Source organism: Panthera onca, chromosome A1, assembly GCF_046562875.1.
Source record: "Panthera onca isolate mPanOnc1 chromosome A1, mPanOnc1 haplotype 2, whole genome shotgun sequence".
NCBI lineage: Eukaryota > Metazoa > Chordata > Mammalia > Carnivora > Felidae > Panthera > Panthera onca.
This window is the reverse complement of record NC_138339.1, coordinates 112,732,676-112,760,600: the sequence shown is the minus strand read 5'-3', so window position 1 is coordinate 112,760,600 and position 27,925 is coordinate 112,732,676. Positions and strand designations below refer to the sequence as shown.

The window sequence follows — 27,925 nt, the reverse complement described above, 5'->3', positions numbered from 1 at the left end:
AATAAAAATATAAAAATTTAAAAAATAAAGTAATCATATTATGAAAATTACAGGAAATTATTCTGAAGAAATCAGCTGTGCAGTTGCTATGCAGATTTTTGTTATTAAATGCAATATATATATATATATATATATATATATATATATATATTTAAGTGTATTATTTTTGGTATTTCCCTTGGAAAAAAATTATCAAGAGATGCACTTTTATATAGATCTTTTTTTTTTTTTTTTGTAAAAGTACAGAAGTCTTACTTCTAATAAGTGCTACCATGAAACACCATGATACTGGGTTCCCTTTACCTTTTATTTGTTATTGGTTAATTTAAATGTAATTTTCTAATGGTCATATAATCTCAACTATGACTGGAACATTTTAAGTTGTATTTTCTGAATAGTTATAAAAACTATTTACCTAGGCAATATTGTATTACATTCTCACTGTTTACAAAATTAGAAAAAAAATATCTTAGGTTTCTTAAGAAAAACAAAATATAAAACAAAAAGAAAACCAACCTAAAATTAGTGAGGTATTTTGAATATGGTAGGCTCCCAATACCTGTTGTTGTTGCATTATTGAGTCAATCTGTGAATTTTTTGAGGTTTGTATCTTTGAACATTTCTTACATAAAAATTCTTTGAAGACAATTTTTCTAGAATTATGGCAAAGGCACTTGCATGGGAATTGCTGGAGTGTTAGTTTAAAATGCTAATTCCTGGACTTCTCATTTCAAATAGTGAATCAGAAATCTCTATGCACGTCTTGACAATATGAATTTTAAATACCTCCCCCCAAGAGATTTTCAAGCACATTTGCGTTTCAGAACCTCACTTCTCCTATTTTGTGTAATGCAAAGTTTCAACCTGATTCAGGTTATTACTTCCATGCCTCTGAGCCAATATCAAGTTGATTCTTTTTCCATTCTGCCTCCAATAATAATCATTTTGACCTCGTGCAAAAGTCAAGAATCATTACTGGACTGATTAACTCTTGAAAAGAGAGGGGTGTCTCTCTAGATAGGTACAGAGAACATGGAAAGCCACACCTATGAGTCAAATGGGGAAAATAAAAGTATAACAAAAGTAAGGTTCAATTTCTAAACCGTTTTTGAACTAGTCTGGGATGAGTGCATTTGTAATGTAAGAAATAATTCTGTATTAAAGAAAGAACAGGATAACTTAATAGAGGTCTCCTATCTCATTCTCTGAAGGTGCTTCTGGGCTCTGGTGATGAATGTGTTCATTTTATGTGACTTGCTTTGAGTAAATAACCCAGTGCCCTATCAGCTCTCCAGCCTACGGCCAGCAGCGGCTGTGTGCGTGCTAATGACGGTGAAGGTGCCTGGGGGAGGGCCTCGGAAGGGGCTGCCCAGCGCAATCGCGCCCCTGGCACTTGCTAAGAGATTCTCAGCCCTTTCTGTGCAGCTGCCACTTGAAGTCTCCACGCTTTCCCTCCAGAGGAAAGAAGCCATCTATCTAAATCAGCTGTGTCTCTGCGTCTCTCCTTTCTCCCTCCGCCAGCCGCCACCCCCACCCCTTCCATTGTGTTGTGCGTTTAGCTCCGCTTCCTGCGTGAGACCCTAACCTCTTGTAGCAGCAGGCGTTACTGAGGGTTTCGGAACCTCGAGTTGCAATGGAGCTGTACGGAAAGGTGAGCAGAAGGGAGTTCCTCTGCATGCTCTGCGCGAAATGTCGCTTTGACGGACTTTGGGGTGTGTGTGTGTGTGCGCGCGCGCGCCTTGTCAATGCAATTGTGCGAGTGAACCCCTTTATGTGTGTGCTAATCATCTTTCTCCCCCGCGTTTGTTGAATGAGATTGTAAAACCACCCTGGTCTGCCTATGTTAATATGTAAACTTTCCCGATTCGGGATAAGGTGTAGAGCGGAGAGTCCCAGAACGCAGCGCCGGTTTCGTTTGCATTGGGAATTAGCACAAGGTAGTGGGTTTCCTCACCAGGAAATCACAGTCTAGCCACGGAAGGCTGTGAGTAGAAAAGAAAAATCCCCGCCGATACGAGCTGCAGTCACTTTTGGCTGCACCTCGCTAGGAAATGGGCCGGGAAGCTGGGAGCAGTAACAACCAGGAGCGATTCCAAAGGAGGAGAAGGGAGGCTCCGCGGCCAAGTCCGTCTGGAGGAGGTAGCCTGTTTATTGCTTGCTTGCCGGGAGATGTAGTTCAGGGTTTGCCGGTGGGCCAGAAAAGCTCCTTGGAACAAAACTACAACTCCCAGGAGCGCGCGGGACTCCCGGCCAGTACGCGTGTGCGGCGCCAAGGAGGGGACAGCTCCGGTGCTGATGTTGGAGCCGGTTAGTGAACCCCAAGAGTGCAGAGTGTGGAGCGTGGAGCTCGCGGGCTGTGCAAGCTTGACCGAGCTCCCCGGCCAGCGCTGTCTTAACCAGAGAGGAAGGACATTTTGAGAACAATGAGACACGAAGCTCCCATGCAGGTGGGTCTATACAGAAAGTGTGGCCTCAGGAGGAATTGACATAGATGCTTTCTTTCTCCCTTGCTCCAAGCATAAATTGTGCTCGACCTCTGGGAAGGTCTAGGCTCAGACTCGGTCCTGGGGACACTGTTGGGTTCCTCTACGCTCCACGGGGCTGTAATTGGCTTGTCGATGAGGGATACGGCTATTCATTTCCTTCCCATGCTCTGAAAGGAAGGTGTGAGTGTCTGTCTAAAATGTAAACCAGAGCAAACAAAAGTCAGGGAAACATGCAGTCTCCTATTGACATTGATCTTCCCTTTTGGCTGGCCTGATTTGTGATCCCTGTGCAAGTGCACGGACTTGAGGTTTGGGGTTGCGGGGTCTCTCTTGGAGTCGGGATAGAGCGAATTCCACTTGGTTAAGAGCGCGTTAAAAAAGGCTAAGACAATGTTGGGGTTCCCCAAAGTCCCCTTTCTTCAATTAGAGTGCTAGTAGTATCAGGGGAAAACAGTAAAAACATTCTAGAGGCACGGCAGCCTTTAATCTCTGTCCGCAAAACTGGTTTACTCTTGCATTTTGAAGAACCCCCTCTGAGCTTTCCTGGGTGGTGTGCCCATTTGTTCTACGTTCTCATTCCGCATTTCAGTCACATTCTAAGGTTTGCTTACTTCGACTTCTATGGAGAGATGCCTCTGCCTAAGCATCCTGCCTAGGCAAATTTTGTTTTTAAGTAAAAATGAGTGTGCCTTTTAGTTTCTATGTACAACCAGTTAATGCTAAACACCAGCCTGCGTTCATTAACCTAGCAGAGTGATGCCGTTGCGTAATAGAGAGGCACTTTATGAATGGGGTTGAGAGGAGAATGGAACACACAATTTGGAACATGTTGTCTCTCTTGAGAACCCACTTCTCCTGCCAAATCTAACAATATAAATATTTGCTTTTAATTTTTGCCTAAACGTTTCCCAATTGTTTTCTTCACAAATTAAAGACTTTTAACATATGCTTCGGTTTAATTTGATTTTATGGGTTATGTATATTAAGGTACACAGTGACCCGACTGTTAAATGAAAAAAAAATGTGTAGAATGTAACTGTTTGTTGAAGTATTATTTAATGGAAGCCTTCAAATTACCTTATGAGTTATTGAAAATTTGATTTGTTCAAGAAAACAGTGTCCCCATTGTGTATCTTCTAATACCTCTGTTTGTGGCTGAGCTTTTCATTATAGACCTGATGTGAAAAGAATCTGGACAGACAATAAAGGTACAAGCTGTTGTAATCAAGATATATTGGCTTATGATAATTTTCCATTACTGGAGGCACTGCCAGGAACCAAGTGGCTAAATTAATCATATTTGATTATAAGTAAACATTGACAGTAGACTTTAAAAGTAGATTGTTAGTATTTAAGTCAACCTCATATACACACTGAAGTCTGTCAAAATAAATTACTAAAAAAAAATAGCTATGTTGCATCTTGCTTTTAATTTTCTTTGAAGAGTGGCTTAGAATGTTTATAAGAGCCATTAAAATGTTATAGAACTGAATGAAATTAATGCGTTAGGAAGAATTTTAAATAATTTCATATCAACTGTGTAGTAGGCATATTTAATTCTATATTTTAATCAAAGGTTTAATGAAAAATTAATATAAAAATAGGTAATAAAATTAGTTTACTAGTGGATAAAGTTATTTTTATATTTATATTGTATTTTATTCATTGGACTAGATTTTTGAAATTTAAAAATCAAATGTCCAAATTCTATCATAAATTATATGTGTATTTTAAGAAATCAAAGACTACTTTCTGAGGTATATTTAATTAAAACACATCCACTGATTGCATTTAACAAGTAAATTGTTGTTATGATGACCCTCTATTACAATCAGGTTTTCAAATATATATAATGATAGAAAGAACAAAAACTCTAAACATGCTTTATGTATTTTTTACAATGGCAAGTAATGTCTCAGGACCCATACTTCTGAAACATAATCACATTCCAGGTGGCTTTGATATATGAAAATGCAACAAGATAAATACTTGACATTTTTCTTATTTTCCATTTAAAGACTCAATGAACCACATCATCATTTGAGATACATGCCTCCAAATTTTTTTTTTTTTTGGAGAAAACTTAGGTTTCTGAAAATGAGTCACAAGCAAATCCCCATTTTACAGTTTAATCATCCTAAGATATTCTTTTCCCCATTTAAAAATATTTAGTTCATTTGTTGATGTGGAACAAAACAAGCTCTTTAATTGTTGACTTCTTAATTTCCTTATAATTAATTCAAGGAAGCCTTTTAAAAAATTATGTAATGTCATTTAAAAAGCATTTGATGTACTTATATAAATAGCCTGGTGGTCTATTCAAGATAGTTGTCTTTGATATATGCATATTTTCTGAAGAATATTTCCCTCTGAGTTGGTGCAAAATGAGGGATAATAATTGTTTTTTATAGTGACTATTAAAATAATACATAATGATAGTTTTTGATATCTATATTTCCTTTGTGACTAAATAACCAGGAATAGCATTTGGTAAGTGTTCCAGATGATGGGTTAGAATTTTAATGCAAGAGATGGTCATTTTGTTTTTTCTCATTCAGTGAGTCCATAAATCCTGAAGGCCAAATGAAATGGGGGATAGCAGTGCTCATGACTTGAGGGCAAAATTCTGATGAACAGTTGTCATTTGATTCAAGAGCCAGAATGAACAAATTCCAGGTTATCTAGTACTTTGTTTGTGTCAAGCACTATTCCTTGCATTCAGATCTCAGTGTGTGTGTGTGTGTGTGTGTGTGTGTGTGTGTGTGTGTGTGTATGTGTGTGTGTAAATGAGAGAGAGAGAGAGAGAGAGAGAGAGAGAGAGAGAAATACAAAACCATCCTAGAGGTTGCCATTACCCTAATTACAGGCAAGATACTGGAGCTTATTAAGATTCAATAACTTTTCCAACATGACAGAATCAAAATCTGCCAGATTTCTCTCTAGATAGCGTATGTTCTTTCCTCTATTATTGAATTCCTCAAGAACACACACAAGACACACAGAGGTGATGTAAAGAATGAGGGGTACTATTGATATGACATGATTCATTCATTTGGTTTAGAAGAAAGAAAAATTGTCCTGTTTGTAAAATAAGGTTGTATATACTAAACCAAATATTTGAGAAGGGCCAATGTTTTAAAAAGTGGTTTGCTTTCTGTCTCCTGAATTTAAATTTCTTGTAGGTTTATTTATTCTCTTGCAGGACCAAAATGGAATCCATTGTCTCTGATTAATGCTTAGTCTTCAGTGTTGTTATCTGGAAGCTTGCTGGGTCATCTTATAAGTGTACAGTGTCTGAATATTTAGGAAACCAAAGAAAATCATTTATCCAAAGAATGGAGCAGAGGCAAAAAAAAAAAAAAAAAAAAAAAAAAGAAAAGAAAAAGAAAAAGAAAGTTATCTAAAAACGAGTAGGATTTAAGAAAGAATATAGGTATACACTGAACATGAAGCTGAGGTAAAAACTATAATAGATATTAAATACAGCCATATTTTATACAAAAACAACTTACAAAGGATTAAAGTCTAAATATCACTGTTTCATTTGGCTATGGAAAATACATGACATTCTTGCATTCCATTATTGTTGATTCATGACCAAATCTAGCCTTGTGATGATCCCTTTATCTTTATCAGAAATGGAAATTTAGTCCTCACCCCTTATAGAAACAGAGAAAACTTCTAGTTGACATTGGAGAAACAAGGACTTCTTTCCTATTCTATTTGAACAAAATCTATTTGAACAAAATTCTATTTGAACAAAATTCTATTTGAACAAAATCTGGAGGATAGAATGGGGAATTACCTGTAGCAAACAACAACAACAAGAGCAACAACAACAAAACAAAAAACAAAACAAAACAAAAACCAAAAAAAACTTCTGTGATGTAAGAATCATTTTCCGTTTCCACTTTTTCATTCTGAGAAGTTGTGGATTTATTGCATGGTAGAACCACAGTTTTTCCTGCCATTCTACGCTTATATCGGAACTGAAAATTCCTTTTCTGACCATCATATTCCAAGAAAGAAATACATTTTTATGCTAAGGAATGGGTTTTCCTGGGACTGTTCATACACTCAACCTAAGTATAAACAATTGTGCCACCTCAAAAATGTTGTATAGGTAAAAGATTTTCCAACCATTTTCTCCTTTTTTTCATTCATTCATTGGGTTCAGAGGTTCTAGAGGAACCATCTTAGTAGGGCACCATGACCTGTGAAGATGAAACCTTTTAGTTTTATTTTGAATTATATAGACCTTAGCATTTTTCATTTGTTTATTTGCAGTTTATGAGATATTTATATACATTGAAATGCACAAATCTTAAATGAACAATTTGATGAATTTTGATAAATGGATATATCTATGTAACACACACCACTATGAAGATATAGAACATTTCCAATCAACCCCAAAAGTTCTTTCATTCGTGTTTTTTGTTGTTGTTATTGTTGTTAATCCACTGGCAAAAAAAAGCTTTGACTTTTTTTTTAAATCATAAATTAGTTTGCATTATTCTAGAACTTCATGTACTTCTGTGAAACATACAATATGAACATACAGTAGCACATACACTATCTACCCTTGAGTCTGGCTTATTTTGCTTAGTATAATGTGTATGGGATCAATCTGTGTTGTTGCACGTATCAATAACCGTTCCATTTTTTTGATGCATATTATACTTTTGTTATCAATCTACCAAACTTTTGAAATCCATTTTCCTGTTGGTGGATTTTGAGGTAATTTCCAATTTGGGACTATTATGATTAAGGCTGTAAACATTATCAAATTAGTCTTATCTAATAATATGCTTTCATTTCTTTTGGGTAAATAGCTAGAGGTAGAATTGGTAGGATAAAGGGTAAGTGTACATTTAGCTCTTTAAAAAATGTCAAATCTTTAGCCAAAATGGTAGTACCATGTTACATTCTTATCAGCAGTATGTGAGCATTCCAGTAGCTTTACAATCCTAAACAACATATGGTGTCAATTGTCTTTTTAATTTTGGCCACTTTAATGAGTGTTTTGTGGTATCTCATTATGATTTGAATTTGCATTTTCCTGATGACCAGTGATTTGGGGACATTTGCATCTGTTTACTGGTCATTTGTATATCTTCCTTTGATAAGTGTCTGTTTAGCCTTTTGGTCTTTATGGAGAGTTGTTTTATTATTTACTTGCAGGTATTTATGTAAATTTGCCAGATATATGTAAATGTTTATATATATTTAATTTATTAATATATATTAAAATATATATTTAAAAATATTTTCTGCCAGTCTGTAGCTTTAATACTTAATAGTGTTTTTTGATGAATATGCTTTTATTTTGATGAAATATAGGTTATTAATTATAGGTGGGGTTTCTATATATGTATCTCGACTCTACACTTCCTTTGATCTGTTTATCTTGACTATGTCCTGAGACCTTGCTGCATTTATTTATTTTTAGTAGGTTTTTCTTTTAGATTGCTTAAGAATTTCTACATAAACAATAGCATCATTTGCAAATAAAGGCAGTTCTTCCTTTCCAGTGATCTCCTTTTTTTTTTTTTTTTTTCCTATCTCATTCCATAGTGTAGGCCATCCAATACAATGTTGAGTAGAAATGATGAACAGACCTCCTCATCTTGTTCTCATTCTTAGGGGGGAAAGCCTTCCATCTTTCACCATTAAGTATGAGCTCAGCTATAGTTGTTTTGTTGTTATTGCTGTTGTTGTTATTTGTATGATACCCTTATTATATTGAGAAAATTTCTTTTGATTCCTCATTTGTTGAGAGTATTTGTTTTTAACATTAAATGGGTGTTGAATTTTGTCAAAACATTTTTTTTGCATCTATTGTGGTGATCACTTGATTAATCTCCTATATTTTGTTGGATTCTATTGATTGACTTTTTTAGTTAATCTGTCATTCCTTAGATAAACCCCTGTTAGCTACGATGCATTGTTTTTTCTATGTATTGCTAGATTCAGTGTGATAATATTTCTTTTGGGATATTTGCGTTTAACTTAATGATGGATATTGGTGTATAATTTTCTTGTAATGCTTTTATAATGTTATAATGTTGGAATTATGCAGGCCTTATAAAACAAGCTGAAAAGTGTTCTTTTCACCCGTGTTCTGAATGATTTTGATATCTAAGATTGGTCTACTTTGATTCATAGAGTGTTTGATAGAGTTCATAAATGAAGCTATTGGAACCTAGAGTTTACTTTGCAGAAAAAAAATCTTTAAACAACTTCAACTATCAAAATATATACAAATATCTGTATCACTCAGCTCTTCTATCTATTTGTCATCTGTAATTTATCTCCCTTTCGTGTGTTGTGGTAGGAAGACTAGCTACCATCCCCCTTCCAAAGTTATCTATGGCCTAATCCCTGGAACATATGAATAAATTCTGTTACATAACAAAAGGGACTTTGCAGATGTAATGGATGTTATACACTTTAAAGTAGGGACATTAATTTGGATTATCAGCTGGGTCCAGTCTAATCACATGAGTTGTTAAGAGCAGGGATCTTTCTCTGGCTGTAGTCAGAGAGATGTGGCACAGGGACAGTCAGAGATTTGAAGCATGAGGCTTGTTGCTTGAAGGTGAAGATGTCTATATGTCAAAAAAAAAAAAAAAAAAAAAAAAGGTCTCAGTCCTACAACCACAAGCAAGTGAGTTCTGCCAACAACTTAAATGAGCTTGGAAGTTGGATTTTCCTCAGAGCCTCTAGGTAAGAACCCAGCCCTGCCAACGCACTGTTTTGGGCTTTGTAAGGCCTGAGCAGAGTGAGCAGAGGACCCAGCTGAGTCACACTATGTCCAGACTTCTGACTCAAATAATGACTGGGTGTTGTTTTAAATATCCATTATAGCAGCAGTTGAAAACTAATTATGCATGTATAATTTGTGTTGGCTTTTCAACTATACATGTTTACATTTTTTTTTGGTGTTTATTGTAAGGATTGTAATACGTGTCTGCAACTTGTTATATAGTCTAGTTGGTATTGTATTACTTCACATAAAATATAGTTACTTTCCAATAATATAATTTCATTCACCTCATTCTTTGTGAAATCATGTCATATGTGTTACATCTGCATTTGTTACAAGCCCTCAATACAGTTCTATATTTTTAGCTTTAAACAATCATATGCATTTTTGTTAATTGGAAGAATGCAAAAGAAACATACGTATCTGTTTTTATGTTTGCCCACTACTTATTTGTTTTACCTGGTGCTTTTTCTGTAGATTTGAGTTTCTATCTGGTGTTATTTTCTTTCGGCCCAAACAACTTCCTTTAGCATTTCTTGTGGTACAGATCTGCTGACAACAGATTCCCTCAGTTTTTGTTTATCTGCCAATGCTTTTTATTTTGCCGTCATTTTTGAATGATAGTTTTGTTGCATATAAAAGTTTTGTTGATTTTTTTTTCTTTCAGTATTTTAGGTTATTTCATTGTCTGCTGACCTCCATCATGATATTAAGTCAGCTGTTTTTCGTAATACTTTATTATGGTATTTGTCCCTTTTTCTGTTTTCTGTTCGACTTTGAAGAGTTTGCCTATGGTCTGCCTAGATGTAGTTTTCTTTACGTTTAACCAGCTTAGGGATTGAATGTGGTTCTAATGCATGTAAGTTCATGTTTTTCACCAAATTTTAAAAGTATTTATGTATTGTATCTTCAAATATTTTTCCATCCCATTGCAAATGTTTATTTATTTTTGAGAGAGAGGGAGAGAGAGCATGAGCAGGGAAGGGGCAGAGAGAGGGAGGCAGAGAATCCCAAGCAGGCTCCATACTGTCAGTGCAGAGCTCAACACAAGGCTTAAACTTATGAACTGTGAGATCATGACCTGAGCCGAAGTCAAGAGTCAGACACTTAAGTAACTGAGCCACCTAGGCACTAGGCACCCCCCCCATATTTCATCTGAGACTCCAACATCTATATTAGATTTTAGATGGTTCCCAAAATCACTGAAGCTCTTCTATTTTTTTTCTTTCTCTTAAATGTTACAGTTTCTGTTGATTTATCTTCACTAACTCTTTTGCTGCCTGTAACCTTTTGATAAGCTCCTTGAGGTACCCTTGAGGCACTCTTCATTTCAGTTACTTTTGGCTCAGTGTTGGCTTCTTTTACAATAGAAACATACTGTCAAGAAAAGATACATATAAGCTCTTGGGGTGACATGTTTGGATATTGGAAGGTTTAATAGTGTTTATTTCTGGTATGGTGCAGAAACCAAAAAAAAAAAAAAAAAAAAAAAAAACCCAAAAAACAAACAAACAAAAAAACTACTGTGAGCTGCTCATTGAAATGGTGAGATAGAAATGTAAATAAAAATATTAGTGACTTAATTATTCCTTGTAGATTACTGGCATGAAATATAAATGAAGGAAATTTATTTTGTGTATTTGTGTATTATAATTTGTTTATGTAATTATAAATACATTTACATTTTAATTTCTATCATTTATATTTCTATTCATCATTGCATTTGTGATGCTGCACTTTTTTCTTTGTGTCTTGAAAATAAAATTGTGGGCTTTATGACACTTTCAAAAATTTGAACAAAGTGCAAAATTGTAAAAATAAAATCATTTTAACAATTGCTTTATTTTGTCAATGAATATATTCCTTAATAGCTTCAACTGTGCAGAAGCAAAATGCCTTTTCAAACACCAGCATGTTTCAGATTGGTTTACAGCTTTATGTCATTTTTTGGGGGGTTGTGAAATATTTCTATCCATTAAATGATGAAACCATAGGAGTGAAAGTTCTAGGTTTTCATTTGCTTACAGAATCGTAAAAAGATAGGGTCAGGGTTTCCTGAGCAGTTTCCCTGCTCTCCAATAAGCTGATTGGATTGGATCCCATATTAGGAATTTTTTTTTTTTTTTTTAATTTTTTTTTTCAACGTTTTTTATTTATTTTTGGGACAGAGAGAGACAGAGCATGAACGGGGGAGGGGCAGAGAGAGAGGGAGACACAGAATCGGAAACAGGCTCCAGGCTCCGAGCCATCAGCCCAGAGCCTGACGCGGGGCTCGAACTCACAGACCGCGAGATCGTGACCTGGCTGAAGTCGGACGCTTAACCGACTGCGCCACCCAGGCGCCCCCCCATATTAGGAATTTTGATCTAGCAAGCCTAAGAGTTTTATTTTGTGCCTACTTGACCTCCTGACTGAGGAAAACCTGGCAGCATTGTCACTTAGCTTCTACACCCTCAGCTTTTTATGTCCGGGAACCCAAACTATAATGTGACTTTAAGAGGTGAGGCAGTGAGGGGCACTTGGGTGGCTCTGTTGGTTGAGCGTTTGACTCTTGATTTCAGCTCAGATCATGATCTCATGGTTTGTGAGTTTGAGCCCCGCATTAGGCTCTGTACTGACAGTGCTGAGCCTGCTTTGAATTCTCTGTGTCCCTTTCTTGCTGCCCCTTACTTGCTCTCTCTCTCTCTCTCTCTCTCTCTGTCTTTCTGAAAACAAACAAACATTATAAATAAAAAAGAGTTGAGGCATTGAATCTCTCATTGTTAGTCTGCCTGCTCTTAGTCTAACTTTAGCCCATCAAGGGTGTTAGTTGTTAGTCATACAGTGGCTAAGATGCATGTCTGAGTCTCATCAATTAGAAAAACTTGCAAGCCAACACTGAGGAATAAGTTCTGTTCAAATGGCCATAGCTGCAGCAGCTTTATAGAGCTTCAAGAAAGAATACATGCACCAATTAGCAAAATATGACCCTCACATGATACTCATCTATGATGTTAGCAATAAAAGATGGTTTTTCTTTTGAATGTTGTAATTCACTGAACACCTGTTTGAGTGGTAGGACTGACGAAAAGGGACAACCGGAACACAGTACACCTGTGGATGTGAATGCTCTTTTGTAACTGTGCATGGATGGGCCTGTCCTTTGTAGCAAATAATAGTAGCAGTAGCTTTTGAATGAAAAGCAGGGATGATTGTAACTAGCAAAGGGGCTTGGGAAGTCATTCTAATCGGTGAACCTGCATGACATAGAAACACAAATACATAAAATAATAACCCACCCAGCTTCCCAAGAATGGTTCAGATATTTCCTTTGTGTCATAAGTGCATGTACAATGGGGTGTTTGCCCCTCTACATGACCTACCTTGATGAATGGAATAAGAGAAGAGAAATGTTAGGATTTGGAAGGAATCTGTAGCAAATCTCTGGAGGTATTTTTCAAGGCTTACCTATTTAAAATCATTTTTAATGTTTTTGAAATGTTTATTATTTTTAAAATGGTTGATGTTTTAAAAATGTTTGGTGATAAAAATTCCTTAGGAAATACATATATTAATATTAAGATTTAGGCTTTTTTTCCCCAGTGGGAATGTTTAGAGTATTTTGCTAGGTATTTTTAGAAGAGTCTTTTCACTATACCACAGAGTACTGAGTATATTTATTCTGTTTACATTTTATTTTCTTCTCAGGAAGAAGTGCTCTTACAAGAGACATTCTTTACCTTGTGGTTTCAACTTAGACACTGGCCTCCTGTAGCTGTCAGGTGCTTTCTTATGGAGTTAGGGGAAGTAAAGTCCACTTGTGTGTTATTTTTTGAATTGACTGATAGAGAAAGTCAAGGCCACCTTCATCAGAGCTGGGCGGCACACAGCCTCATTTGCTCTGCAATTTGCTCTGCAAAATTGATTACTGCTTCTTATGATGCCATTCTTCCTCACACTCTGACAGAGACTTCCCAGTGAGCATCACTGGCCTTAGAAGGTTCTGGCTCTTATCAGGGCTAAGATAATTAACAGATTTCTCAGAAATCAGCTTACCTGGGCAGACTGGGCCTTCTTAGAGTATAGGAATTTCTTTGCAGAGTCAGCATTATGGGGATGAGATCTGTTGTCGCTATTGGCAGAAGGGGTTACTAACTGGTGAAGACAGCAGCAGAGAGTGCTAGGATCCCATTTTCCACTTCCTCTGGATCTCAGCCTAAATGTCAGATTACTCAGTCTCCTCTTTTGTATATCCCTGAGGCCTTGACAATGGACACCTACCCTGATTTCCATGTGGAAATTTGTTAATCCAAAGAATGCCAAACTGTCTGGTCAAAATAATCATATGGGATACTTTAAAAATTATAGATGCCTGGGCTGATACTGAATATTTTGATTCTGCAGAATTCAGGTACAGTTCCCCGGTTTTGGAAATCTAGGATCTAGTATATCCTATGAGAATCTCGTTTTGTGTTCCTGAATGAAAATGTATCCAACTAGAGAGAGCAGGTATTTGAGAACAACATGTCTGCTATTTTTTGCTACCAAGAAATGATGAGAAAGCTTTATGTGTATTTTATCCATATCTGTGAGAAAAGTTTTAAGTGGTTCTCTACATTTTATTGCTAAGAGAGAGTCCCTTTAATTTGTATAAATTGACAGATTGCCATCTGCATATAGGAAATATGAATGTCAAGAATATTTGCTGATTTTAAAAATATTTAAAACTCAATTTTCTTTAAAAAAAAGTTGCATATGGGGAAGATGGTTTCTTGGCTATGTGGGGCTTGGATTTTCAACCATTTGTCTTGTTTGCATGCCCTAGTCTGGGTAACCAACCATCCCAGCTTTCTGGGTTTTAGCACTGAAAGCCCTGCAATGTCCCATGAAACCTCTCAGTTTGAGGAAAACTAGGAGAGCTGGTCAATGTAGCCACACCCCATAATCAGGACACTTGCCATCTCCATTCCCAAGACCATTTCAGATTCTGCACATTAAGGTTTTTTGTGCAGGCCTAGGAATCCCTCTTCTCTAGTCATTCACTTCCAAATCCCAAACTTTTGATGCTCTTGCTTTTCTATTTCTCTTTTTCTATATGGAATTTTATTTTTATGAAAACCTGTAGTCATTGTTTTAGAAGGTTTTTGGGAAAAGATGGAGATAACCAGATTGTATGTAAGGTACTATATATATCTATACCTGTATCTATATCTATATGTATATATATGTGTATATACATATATATATGTTTATGTTTATATATGGAAGCCTTTTAATGATTTCTGACCTTGAAATAATGATATTGTGACTTAAAAACTGTTATTATTGAAATATAGTTAAATGTAACATTGTATAAATTTAAGATATATAACATGTTGATTTGATACATTTATGTATTGTAATATGATTACCACTGTGGAGTTAGCTGACAACTTTATCAGGTTATACAGTTGCCATTTCTTTTATGTGCTGGTAACAATGAAGATCTAGTCTCTTAGCAACCTTGAAGTTATGTTACAGTATTGGTGTTTATAATAATATTGTGGGCTTTGGTGATTTACCAAATTTAATATCAGAAATTAGGGTGAATTTCACTTAAAACCAACTCCAAGGCCACATAAGAGGAGAGTTTCCCTATCATTCAAGTTCCTGGAGCTTCCTTTCTCATGCTTTTCATACCATGTATTACTTGAATTCTGCCCCCTTATTAGTGCAGACATGAAACTCAGGTCTCTCCCAGTTTCTACAAAAGCTCATTCATACTCAAGAGTTTCATGAGTTTAGGAATTCTCTACAAGTTCCTGGGCAGCTGCAATGTCACAGGAGAGGTCATATCACAGGGCATATGGCCATTGGCCACATACCCCTCCCTGCAGCCTTTTAGACCACAGAACACTTCTGTCTGTGCTCGGGTCTCAGCTTCTGTCCTGAGAGGCATTTTGATGAGTGCTATTTGTTCTATGTCATAATATTTTAAGTGAAAGAGTAACATGTTTATCTCAGCAATTATGCAGCTCCACAGAGTGGAAGTGTTGGGTGTCAAACCTCATGCCCTCTAAAGTTAGGAAATGAGAGGAAGCAAATTTCACAAAATTGACCATTCCCATTTTCAGAGAGTAGTGCCAATGTGAGTTGGAGAAGAAAGTGAATGGGTTTGATCAAGGATATAACACATGCCAACAATTTTACTTTGATGATCTTACTATAATTCCTCTTTCATAGGTGAGGAAATTATAGCTTAGCATACCTAAAAAAATAACAAAAAATTTAAAATCGTGACCAAGTTTATGCAAGTAGCAAAATCTGGGATTCCTTCTCAGGCAGCCTGACCACAGAGTATGTGCTCTTTACCCATATTCACATCACATGAAGACTATAGTTTTCTTTTCACAGATGCATCTGCATGCACATAATTTCAGAACTGCTAGAAAAGAAGTGGAATCGTGTTTTCTAACCTTCCTTCATGCTGTGATTTATAAGGCATGAATTGCTGTAGCCGGACTCATCAGGACTGCACTAATGACTGTCTGGCTTCAGCATCCGTGAGGATGTGCAGAAGCCGCTGGGACCAGGGCTGTGCTTCTTTGCAACTGTCAGGATTGCATCATAAGATTCTGGAGAGCTCTCCCACTCCTGGGGTTCTCTCTTCCCAGAAAACCTTGCTCACATTCTTCTATGGCCTGGGCATCTCCTTTACTGGGCTGCTACCTGGCCTCTGTACAGGCTCTCTTTCCCTCTGGGAACCCTCTGTAACTACCAGGATTGAGGTAGAGAATGGGCTGGAGAACGCTGGTCTTTGATACTAGTAGGAATAGTTTTTACATGCTTTGATAAACTTCATTTTTCTTGACACTGTAGCAATACATACCTAGACTTCCTAGAAGATTCAAAAACCATTATAATTAATGTAAAAATATATCAAATTGAAGTCATGCCTTTGTTCAACAAAGGAATGTATTTTTTTTAGAAGCAAAGAGAAGTGTCCTTACCTCTTTGAATATTCTCGTCTGTGGTAGAAATTGGAGGCTTGTTAGTTTGATGAAGAGAAGGGTGAACTAGCTGAACCCATATATCTGTAACTCTTGAAGAACACATTTGGTCCAGGTAATGAGGGCTCAGTATACAGACTGAGAGAAATCAAGATAACCTATTGGAAAACCAGGACCTCCTACTTAAATTTCCTCTCAAATACACTTAGTTTCCTCAAAATGGGGATAATGACTTTGGGTTCTTCTCCGGTAGCTAAGGAGCTTGGAAGTTGTCACTGCAATCCTCACATGAGGAAAAAAAAAGTTGGGGCGCCTCGGTGGCTCAGTCAGTTAAGTGTCTGACTTCAGCTCAGGTCATGTGTGCTGACAGCTCAGAGCCTGGAGCCTGCTTCACATTATTTGTCTCCTTCTCTCTCTGCCCCCTCCCCCTCTTGGGCTATCTCTCTCTCTCTCGAAAATAAATAACATTAAAAACTAAAAAAGAAAAACAAAAATCTAAAAAAAAAAAGTAAAACTTACCAACTCTTAGATTCACCAGAGAATTGAAGTCATGGAGAAAAATGCTCCCCTTAGATTGGAGGGACAGATAACCTGATAAAGAGAATCACAAATTCCTGGAACAGAAACCTTCATGGGAACCAGTACTGAGGTAGGAAAACATGAGCTGTAATTGGTGGATTGCTGGTGCCTCACTGTGGACAAATCCAAGAGATAAAACCTCTAGTGGGTGCAGTTTGGTGGGGCCAGTGGGGGGCACACTTTTGTGAATTTTGCCTTCAGAACCCCTGTCAAGTTCTCACAGTGAGGATTAGAGAAAATCCCCTCATGCTTCTGGCAGGAGGAGAGAAAAGAAGCCCTTTTTAAATAGACACAGTTTCTCTAATATGGGGGTACTAATAGTGAAATCCTGGGGGAGTAACAGGATTAGGTGTGATAATATATATAAAGCATATAGTACAGTGCCTATAAGGGCTGTTACTGCAGTCATTTTACCATCTTTCCGTACATAAGCTGAAAGTTATACTCTTCTACTAGAGAAGCTGTGCAGGAGATAGAGATTCAGAAATGGGCTAAAAGGAGTGTTGTGAAATTTAGCCTAAGCAGTACCTTTAAAATACACAGTGATTTGCATCTTGGAAGCATTACTATCATTTGGCATACCATCATACACATTCTCCCTTGAGTCCCGTGAAAGAGTAATTCACTCCCTGCTGACAAAGAAAAGAGACCAAGGCAGTTTCTGAATGCTGCCCTACTTTTCCAGGCCTTTCCCTCAGAGCCGGGGTCAGTGTTGGAATTATCCAGTGCCTTGGCTGCTTCCAGTTTCCTGGACAGCATCTTCTCAGCTAAGTGGTGCTGTGTCCACAGTGGCATGAACAGTGTTCTACTGCTTCTCACCTGGCTCATTCCAGAACAAACAGCAGCAGACACACACATGGAGAAATTGCTGGCCAGAGACTGCCTAGAACATCACAATTCTGGTCCATTCAGAGAGAGACGGGAAGGCGACAAAGTGCCCAGACCGGGACCTTCCCCAGGAGAAACCACCTGGGGACCAGATGATGGACATTTGGGAATCTTAACTTTTCATATTTTCCTTATTGGTTTTCAAGTTTTAGTCTTGACTTTAGAGCTCTCAGGAATAGCTCCTCTTATTTTTCTTTTTTTGCCAGGTAGCAGTGATTGAGATTTGAAACTACTTTGTGCATTTGTGCCCTTAAATACATCTGCCTCATCCTTGCTTTTATCCTTCCAGTTTCAGAGAACTACATGTCCTTTTCTGTATAATTTATCCTCCTTCATCTTCCCACTGTCCCTCAGGCTGTTATCAGTAGTAGTAGTGGGAACACAGTAAACTTAAAATGACTTGTTTTTGTGTTTCTCATGAGATCCACAAAGTGGCTTAGTACAATTTAGATTCTTAAGTGCCCGGGGGACTCCCTGAAAATAATTTGCTTTTCTCCTTTATTTTGAAAAACAAATGTCAAAAATGCTGAAGTGGGCTGTGATTGCACATGTTAGTCAGAGGTAATCTGTTTGGTCCCTAGTCAGTAGGACTTCTGGGGGAGCTGGAAGTGAGATGAAAACTGACACATCAATGAAATCCATGATCTGTTCACCTGCAGTTGAACCAAGGCATACCTAGGAGGGCAACACTGGTTTCTCAAGACACCAACTCCCAGAGGTTAAGGATTTGCTTTAAATTTGCCAAATTCCTTGACATATTGTAGAAATCTCATCTACAGATTCATGTATATTTAACAGGGTAAAAAGTTTATTGTTGTTTGTCTACAAACTCATTAGCATTTTGATCAGAGCCTTAAATGAATAAATCAAATGCATACTGATCAGATTTAGGAATGAAATAAATCTGGAAGGGATAAGTAATGTGTTTGATGAAAGGACATAAAATTATCAGAATTGAATTGCAAATTACAATGAACAAGAGGAAATGTAATAGGGTACATATAAAGGTTAGCATTTCCATTAAAAAAAATCAATTGCCCAAGTATAGGATAGGGATAAGGATAGGGATAGGGGAGACCTATGTTTATTACAGTTAATGTGAAAAAAGACCTGAGCATTTGAGAAGACTTTATTAAGTCAATTGTGATGAAATATAATAGTCTCATTTTACTCTGCACTACTGTATCTGGAATATTGTGAGCAATTTTGGGGGCCACCCATGGGACGTTGACATCTGAAGAGATGTCAGTTTAATCTAGCAGGATGTGTGGGATTTTTTTGGACATGTCTTGTGAGGGGAAAGGAGTAAAGGGATCATCCAAGGAAAAGCTTGTGGAGCTGTGATTTGTTCCTTCAGTCACGTGAAGTTCTTTCAGATGGGAGAAGAGTCAACTCTCTTGATTTATAAGGCAAAATTTAGGGTTGCCTGGGTGGTTCAGTTGGTTAAGCATCTGACTTCTGATTTTGGGTGAGGTCATGATCTCACTGTCTTGAAATTGAGCCCCACATGGACTCCACTGTGTGCATGGAGCATGCTTAAGATTCTCTCTCTCCCTTCCTTTGTCCCTCCCCTCTCTGCTGTGTTTGCACACACACATGCACATGCATCCTCTCTATCTCTGTCTCTCAAATGCATACATACGTACATACATACATATGGCAGAATCTAGACCACATAAGAAAAAGCTATAGGGAAGTAGATTTTGACTTAAATCTAAGAAAGAAATTTATAACAATTGCAGTTGTTCTGCAATGAAATATAGTGCTTCATAACCTCCTAAACTTTTTGTCACTCTGTGTGAAGGGCCAGGCTAGAATACTAACCTGAGATGCTCACATGCCAGCAGAAGGGACTCTTGGAATGAGTGGAAAGTTGGACTACCTCAAAGATTCTTTCCACTCGGTGATTGTTTTTTAATTAATTCAAGATGAATGCAATTTAAAGAGTTCTCTTTTACATCTCTTATGAAATCTGATTTACTTTCTGGAAAGTTACTTCACGTGTACTGATGTTTTCAAATTACAGCTCTATTTTCCCATGAAAACTATGAAAATGTTCACATGACTTAGTATTTAGAAGTGTCAATAAGTTGACATAGTGACTACGAGTGCCTTTGACACTTATATGCTGTCAAACCACTTCATATCTGTTCTCAGCAAGATTAGGGAAACTTCTTTGTTAATCCTCTGGGCCAGGATTTGCTTCATTATTCTGAGGTTTAATGTAAGACCTATACATTCCCAATGCACATATTTTTGGCTCTTTGTGAATCTTATTGGGGATATAAGTCAGGAAATAGTAAAAAAAAATACCTTCAAGAATAGTGTGTTAGGAAACTCTTCTAATTAGTCCTTTAGAGGCTCTGGATACACCTACCTGTTTACCAGCTTTGTCCTCCTGCATCATAGACACCCTCTGTGTACCCACCACCTTCTTTGCTGCTGACCCCACAAGGTATATCAGCTCTTGAAATTGAACCTCTTCATTTTCTCTTATCAGAGAAAGCCCAGGATGGTTTTCTCCATCTAAATCTCTATAATTACATTTTAAAAGGCTGATGTTGATAATGTTGATATTTCTGCAGGTTTTGGAATAGGACTTGGGATTGATAGCAGCTTTCTTTGTCACATTTTCCTGTAAGGCATCCTAGAGATTCACAGGACTCAGTTGGATACCCCCTTCAAGTGATAGATTACACTATATGGTAGGCTAGCAGGCTGAGTATGGGCAGCTCTAGGAAAGTTGTAGTGTCCGTTTTCTGACTGTGGCATAGCTGAACATTTTTCTCCAAGAACCTAGCATCTGGGCTTCTTCATATAGAAGATGGTAGAAAGATCTTCTTAACAAAGGCCATTTGCAGGCTTGGCTAACCTCAGCATTTCCTTAAGGGGGGTTAGTATTAATTGGTGAAAGGACAATGTCTGCAGGAATGGGGGTGCCACACGGAACAGTTTCCTGACTTCAGAAGTCATCAGAGCAAGACACCATTGTTCAAACTTATAGTCCAGAGTTATGATCCTATTTTTGCTCTTGTCTCGCTGCTTGTGTTGGTGGAGGTTTACGTTAGCATGTAGACTGCTGGGCCAGAAAGGAAAATCATGATATCTGCCTGTTTTAGTGGCCCCATTTTGCATATTGGCAAACACTCATTGCAAGTTGTAATTATTGAAGACATTGGTGTGGTTGCATGGACTTAAAAAGACAAATGCTGAAGCTTTAATAAAAAAGTGTGAAGTGTCATCAAAATTTTTACTGCCCTTAAATTTAATAATATATACAGATTTTCTTTTTGTCCTTATTCTTATACATATAATTGTGTTCTATTACTGTCACTAAATATCGGTAGAAAGAGAATATGTTATCTCACCGTCTCCTTTTTTCCCTTTTCCCTTAATTGTTTATAAACACATGAATGTGATTTCAACAACTAATGTTGTCTTAGATGAGGGTGAGCACTCTTTACTGTTCCAAGCATTCTCCTATCTTCCTAGGCTTCTCTCTTGGCCACCTTCCCCAAGAGACAGATTATTGTTAATCAGATTTTGTTGGAAATGAGAAAAGGCCGTCTGTCTAGCCTAGCACCATCCAATAGAATTTTCTGCAGTTATGCCAATGCTCTATATCTGTGCTGTCCAATACCGTAGCTACTGGCCACCCGTGACTGTTGTGCATTTGCAATGTGGGTGGTGTGACTCAGGAACTGAATTTTAAATTTTATTTGATTTTAATTAATTTAAATATAAACAGGTATTTGTGCTTAGTGGCTACCATATTGGGGTATATTGGACAGCACAGCGATTGCCAAAGAATTCAAAGCACCAGAAAATGTAAGGAAGTACACTAACCAGTGAGGTCTACTGTTCTAAACACTCCTTTTCTGTATTGAGCCAAATGGTGTTTAGAAGTCACACAGCATCTGCTCTGATGGCTGTTTAGATGGTCCTCAAAAAAGTGAGAAAAAATCCACATCCGTGTAAAGCGTTTATAATTAATCATAAAGATCGTTGTCTATGCTATACTAGGTGCTTCACATATCTGCTTTCCAGATATAGCATCTATTATTTCACAAGTGTTCCAACTTAGATGATAATTATTTCCATGTCAAGTAAGAGAAAGAACCGAGGCACACTGTTTTAAAATAATAAACCGACTCAAAGTCACACAGCCAGGAAATGGTAGAGCCAAGGTATGAACCCAGCTGGGATTCTTCATTGATGCATTTCATAATTAAATATTTCCTACATTGTCTTTTAGAGCTCGTGTGCATATTTCCCTAGTCATCATTGAGAAACAAGGTAGAGTTTAATAATATGAGCCCTGTCGCTGTATTACCTGACTCGAATGGTCTTCTGACACTCATACCTGTGTGAATTTGAGCACATTACCTGATCATAGCTCTGAGTGTCATTTTTCTCATTTTCATATGAATCTACTTCGTTGGGTTGTTGTGAGGTTTCAGTAAATTTCTCACACAGTGCTTGAACCATAAATACTTGCCATTGTCATTTTTTAAATATTTACTTTTGAGAGAGAGAGACAGAGCACAAGCAGGGGAGGAGCAGAGAGAGAGGGAGATGCAGAATCCAAAGCAGGTTCCAGGCTTTGAGCTGTCAGCACGGAGCCTGATGCGGGGCTTGAACCCACAAACCATGATGTGAGATCGTGGCCTGACCCGAAGTCAGATGCTTAACCGACTGAGCCACCCAGACACCCCTTGCTATCCCCATTTTTAATTTGAAAGGGACTACCATTTATTTTAGGATGTTGATTTAATGTGATGTTAATAGATGAAATAGATACATGCTTTGGGTGCACTTTCTTAGGAAATAAGAGAGACTCTAATAATTCAGATAATTCAGTAAGAAACACCCTGCTGTTCAGCCACTTTGGTGTGTCCATCACTGGGATTATAAAGTTGCAGAGCCCACATGCTCTGGCCTGTTCCTCATATCTTTGCTTTTCATGTAACCCTCATAGATGTCTCCTTTGGTGTCTTTGATTGGTTCTGAATGCTGAGCAGTGACAAACACCAACACAGCTGGAAAGAGCTGTAAGATTTGCTGTTCTGTCTTACAGCAGGGAATTATTGCCATGGATACCAGCATCAGAGGAAAACTGGGGAGCATTCTCATCTGGTCTCCTGAGTGGTCTGACATCTGTTTCTGGCAAGGCCAATAATGAGTGTGCTGCTAGCTTCATATCAAACGGAAGACTGATCCTCATTTTTTTTTTTTTTTTTTATCACAGATGGCCTCTTCCCAAGATGCCAGGTATGGCCAGAAAGACTCCTCTGATCAGAACTTTGACTACATGTTCAAATTGCTCATCATTGGCAATAGCAGTGTGGGGAAAACATCTTTCCTGTTCCGTTATGCGGATGACTCCTTTACATCTGCATTCGTCAGCACAGTTGGGATCGATTTCAAAGTAAAAACTGTATTCAAAAATGAAAAGAGAATCAAGCTTCAGATTTGGGTAAGTGACTTTGAAATGACAATGTTCTTCAGTCTATGACATTGAACCTAGATGTATGAAAGAGAAACACTTTCTGCCTTGTTCTGTCCCCATGGGTCCACAGGCTCCATTTCTAGATTCTTTGCTTGGAAAATTCTGTTTCAAAGACAGTAGAGTGATGCCTCTTTAAGGTATGGAGACTAAACTATGCCTTATTGTGAAATGTTACTTCTTAGAGTCTTCAGAAGAAAGAAAATCCAAATATATGTTGTGTTGGTGGTTGAAGGAACACTCAATGAGAAGCTAGGCTCTGCCTTTCATGATCTGTATGACCCTGAACAAGCCTGTGAATCCCTCTCTGCCACTTTTGTAATCCACAAAGTTGGCAAAGTCAATCTAGCCTTTTAGATCATAGGGAGCATCTTGTCCTGGGCATTGTAAAGAAAAGGTCAATGACCAAATGTAGAGAAAACTTAAGTTTGGTACCTTTATAAAGCCCCACATAAAACTTTGAACATGGTCTATTTACCTTTCACAGACTTTCTTTTCTCAGCTCTAAGAGTTATGTTTATTCACACAAGCAAAACAAAACAAATGAAATAAAATATTTACTTTAAACAGGGTTTTCCTCTAAGCAGATGTTTTCCCACTAACTTTTGAGACCATTTGACTAGCTTTTTGCCTCTTCCCACCCCTGCAGAAGATCAAAGTTTCTTTAAATCTTTGGGATAAAATTAGGACAATAGCAAGTGAGAAGCAGAAGAAAAATGTATGTGGGTAACAGGTTTAAGGTAATGTAAGAATGAAATAAAAGTTAGTGACACCAAAAGAGATTTGTGGAGTAAGCATTTTATGTATATCATGGAATATATGGGTACAATGGTGTGGAACATTTCTGCAGTGTTTTGGCCCCTTTTCCCTGTTTATTTGTGCCTCTGCCACTCAAATTAACTTGAGCTGTAAACAGGTATTTCCTCCCAAGAGATGTTTCCCACCTTCCTCTGAGATAATTCTGATATCTACTACCATTTTGCACTGGCCTCAGGGGTAATCTGTAGGACTGATGATAAATCTCCCTCCTCAAATATGGAGAACTGGAAGAAAGATAAATCCCAGAGTACAAAATATAAACCTTTTTTAAAAAATAAATACCACTTTATTAAAATATCGGTATAAACCGAGTGACCTTTAAGTATCTTAAAGTTCTTACGTGTAACTTTAAAGATGTAGGTATGCACACAGACAGGTATCCTTTTGGGCAGCTTACTGTTTTATTTATTATAATTCAGGAGTCATCCAAGTCTAAACAGAACTGGTGTAAGAGCTTGGAAAAGTTGTCTGAGGACCTTTCACTACTCTTCCAGTCCTCAAAGCCCTTTTTGTTGGGAGGGTACCTCTTTGGAATATACAGCCCTGTCTATGGAGATAGAAAGAGCTATGTTCATTGCTTCACATTTGGGTCCTGGTTCATTCTCTTCCTTTTGAGCTTTAAGCAACCAACTGTCATATCAATGTGACTCTCATGTTCAGGCTTAAGAAAGGTCCCTCAACTCTGAAGAAATTTGGTGAATTGAAAATTAAATTAATTTTGTAACCACACATCTCTCAACTCGCTGACCATGTTTTTTCTGCTGCTAAAATAACAGTCCTTCCTTTGGCTGACAGCTCCTAGTTTCCCCTTATACTTTACAGATGCTTAAAGATGGCTGTCATGATCATTTAGGTAAAACGCCAACTTCGTGTGTTAAGTCAATCTAATAATCTCTAGTAACTTCTCAATCTAGGTTTTTGACAGAAATGATTTGTAGAGGTACATAATTATCTGTTTTTAATGTAAAAAATATATTTCAAATAACATAAATTATTTTGAGAATTATAAAGTATTTCGTACTTAAAAATATTTTCTTCAAAGTACACAATGCTACTATGATGCCAGAGCTGATTCATTGACTTTTCTTGGGGGTTGAAATTAAGTTACTTCTGTATAGGTCTTACATTTGGATGAAAGTTGTTCTCCGAGCTAACTTAAGCCTCAGATCTTTGAGCTGCCTCAAAGATCTCCTCATGCTTTTCACTTCCCATAACTTCACTCAAAAAGCTCTCACAAAGGGAAGCCTGGGTGGCTCAGTCAGTTGGCCATCTGACTTCAGCTCAGGTCATGATCTCCTTGTTTGTGAGTTCAAGCCCCAAATCAGGCTTCTTGCTGTCAGCGTAGCAGAGCCTGCTTCAGATCCTCTGCCCCCCTCTTTCTCTGCCCCTCCCCCACTCCCTCTCTCTCTCTCTCTCTCTCTCTCTCTCTCTCTCTCTCTCTGTCACTCTCAAAACTAAATAAACATTAAAACAACAACAAAAAAGCTCTCACATATAACTCTCTTTAAATTTGAATCTACCATTTTCCCCAAACCTCCAACTCTCTTCACAGCCCAGTCCAGCCCAGGACTTCATTGCAGGGCTTCCATTCTCCCATTCTGTGGATACAGATACACTCCTTCACGGGTTAGCAACTCAGGAATCCTTCCCCTTGCCCTCTCCTTAGTCACAACTGTGGTTTGGTGGCCACTGTTATCTTTGCAACTAAAGCAGTCTCTTCTCTTCCTCTTAGGGAAATTAGGAGCTCTTTATGCACCTGTGATTTCACGGGTGTGAAAATGGGTTTTGCACTACTGTATACCAACTGGTCTACTAGACTGTGAAACATTCTAAAGAAGTACTATAAAAAGATTTTGTGCTCATTGAACTTATAGTATAATTGGAAAAAGAAATTAATATGGAGTAGTTATATACTCTTACAAGCAAACACCTACTGCATAAGCATTATATATAGCTAACATTTATTGAACACACACCATATGCCAGGCATTATCTATGCTTTACCTCTAATTCCTGAAACAATTCAACTTTGCATTTCTTCTTCTTCTTATTTTACTTGAGAAATTTGAAGGTGGGGCAAGTTTAGTAGCTTGCCAAGATCGTATGTAATGAATTACTGATTCCAGGACACGTCTCTCAGAGCCTAATGCTTGGGCTTCTATTCCCCTTTACCAAGCTGACAAAATTATGAAGTTTTCTTGAATATGGTGGTGTTTTTCTGGAGATGGCAATTTTAAATGATGTATCCTGGGATGTCGAAGAAAATTTTGAAAAAGTTTGGCCATTTCAGTGAATTGAGGCATGCAGCGGAGGATAGGATAAAGAGAAATAGGGTGGTGTGCCTAAAAATAGGTATACCTACAGTAATTCTAGGGATCCTTGCTTGATGCTATCATGTAAGTATAGCATAGTTGTTATTTAACAATTTTAAATAACATAGTTGTTATTAGTTGTTCTATAACAACTTTAATAAATCATTTTTTGGGGAATATATTTGGCACTTACAGTTTTTCATCTCCTAGTATTTAATAGCCAATTAACTACTTTTCCCAGCTTATAATATTTTTCTGTACTTAAATTAATTTGTAACTAATTCATTAGGGTGTCCACAATCATCTTATTGACAACACTTCTGAAACCAAATGTGTGGGTTTTCTAGACCAGTTAATCCTTCAACTCTCTGTGGACACTACCTGGCTGCATACAATTTAATCCATTTCTGATGTTTACTACCTGGAATTACCACAGACCTCAGATGTAAAGGGCTCAGTTCTGCAAGACTGCTGTCCCTTACTTCAGACACCCATCACAAGTCTGTTGTTTTTCTGATATACAGGCTCCAAATGGGGGGGGGGGTTCCCATTCCACCACCCCTCAGAGTTGATAATTTGTTAGGATAGGTTATAGAACTCAGGAAGACAGTTTACTTACTATTATGTGTTTATTATAAGGATAGAACTGAGTAACATCTAAACAGAAGAGAAAAGTAGGACAGTTTCAGGGCAGGAGGATAGGTACAGTTTCCATGCCTTCTCTGGGCATGTCATACTCCTAGACCGTTGATGTATTCACCAACCCAGAAGCTCTCTGAACCTCATCCTTTAGGATACTTATGGAGCTTCCATTACACAGGCATGATTGTCATGATTAATTAAATCATTGGCAGTTGGTGATTAACTCAGCCTGCAGCACCTTTCCCCTCCGAGCGGTCAGGGGGGTAGGGCTGAAAGTTCCATATCTTTACCTGGACAGGCTGAGGATGTTGATATGATTCTGATTACTTTATTAGTTTTAAAGTGTCCATTAAGAGGACTGTTTCCAGGTTAGGAAACCAAGGTGTTTAGAGAAGATAAATATTTGGCCTTATCTTACAATTAGTACCAGAACAGGTCTCCTGCTAGTTGAGCCAGTCTGATTGCTACTACACCAAGTTCGCTCTCAAGGTAAATGCTGTGTTTTGATCGCTCTTGTAAGTTTACTTGATTGCCGGTAGAATCCACCAGGCTCAGGGACATCCAACTTGAGGCCAGATTTCAAGTATTTCTAAAATATCAGGAGGAAGTGCCTGTCTGGGAAGACTCCCCGTTCCTCTTGATGGTTTGCTTTTTGCATGTGTTGCATCCGGAGTTTCTGAGTCCACAAACTGGATTACTTACTGGATTTTTAACAATTCACATGCAAATAAAGCGTTTTAACAGCTACTAGAAACCACTGACATTTCTTCATGGACATGTTACACCTCCTTTCTGTGGAAGTTCGTTACTGCCTTGGAATAAACTTGTTTAGAGAAATGTTCATTTGTACTTATTTACCAACTTTGTATTCCATTAGTATATTTATGAATCCCTTTATCCTTCACTGAATTTAAATTTCTTACTGCATTTTCATTTTATTATCATTTTTATGCTTC

General features: G+C 37.6%; 1 protein-coding gene across 3 annotated transcripts in view; it reads left to right on the top strand.

Moving 5' to 3' along the window:
- The window catches only part of RAB3C (RAB3C, member RAS oncogene family), a 313,810-nt gene that overhangs the window by 18,375 nt on the left and 267,510 nt on the right, over window positions 1–27,925 (top strand). The window contains exons 1-2 of one of the 3 annotated variants that reach the window (XM_060635732.3): window positions 1,306–1,651; window positions 22,939–23,166. In XM_060635732.3, coding sequence (XP_060491715.1) covers window positions 1,634–1,651; window positions 22,939–23,166 — 246 coding nt within the window. In that variant the 5' untranslated portion in view covers window positions 1,306–1,633. Of the gene's footprint in view, window positions 1–1,305; window positions 1,652–2,222; window positions 2,448–22,938; window positions 23,167–27,925 lie in introns of those variants that run through there. The other 2 variants (XM_060635731.3, XM_081790178.1) reach the window with 2 other exon arrangements.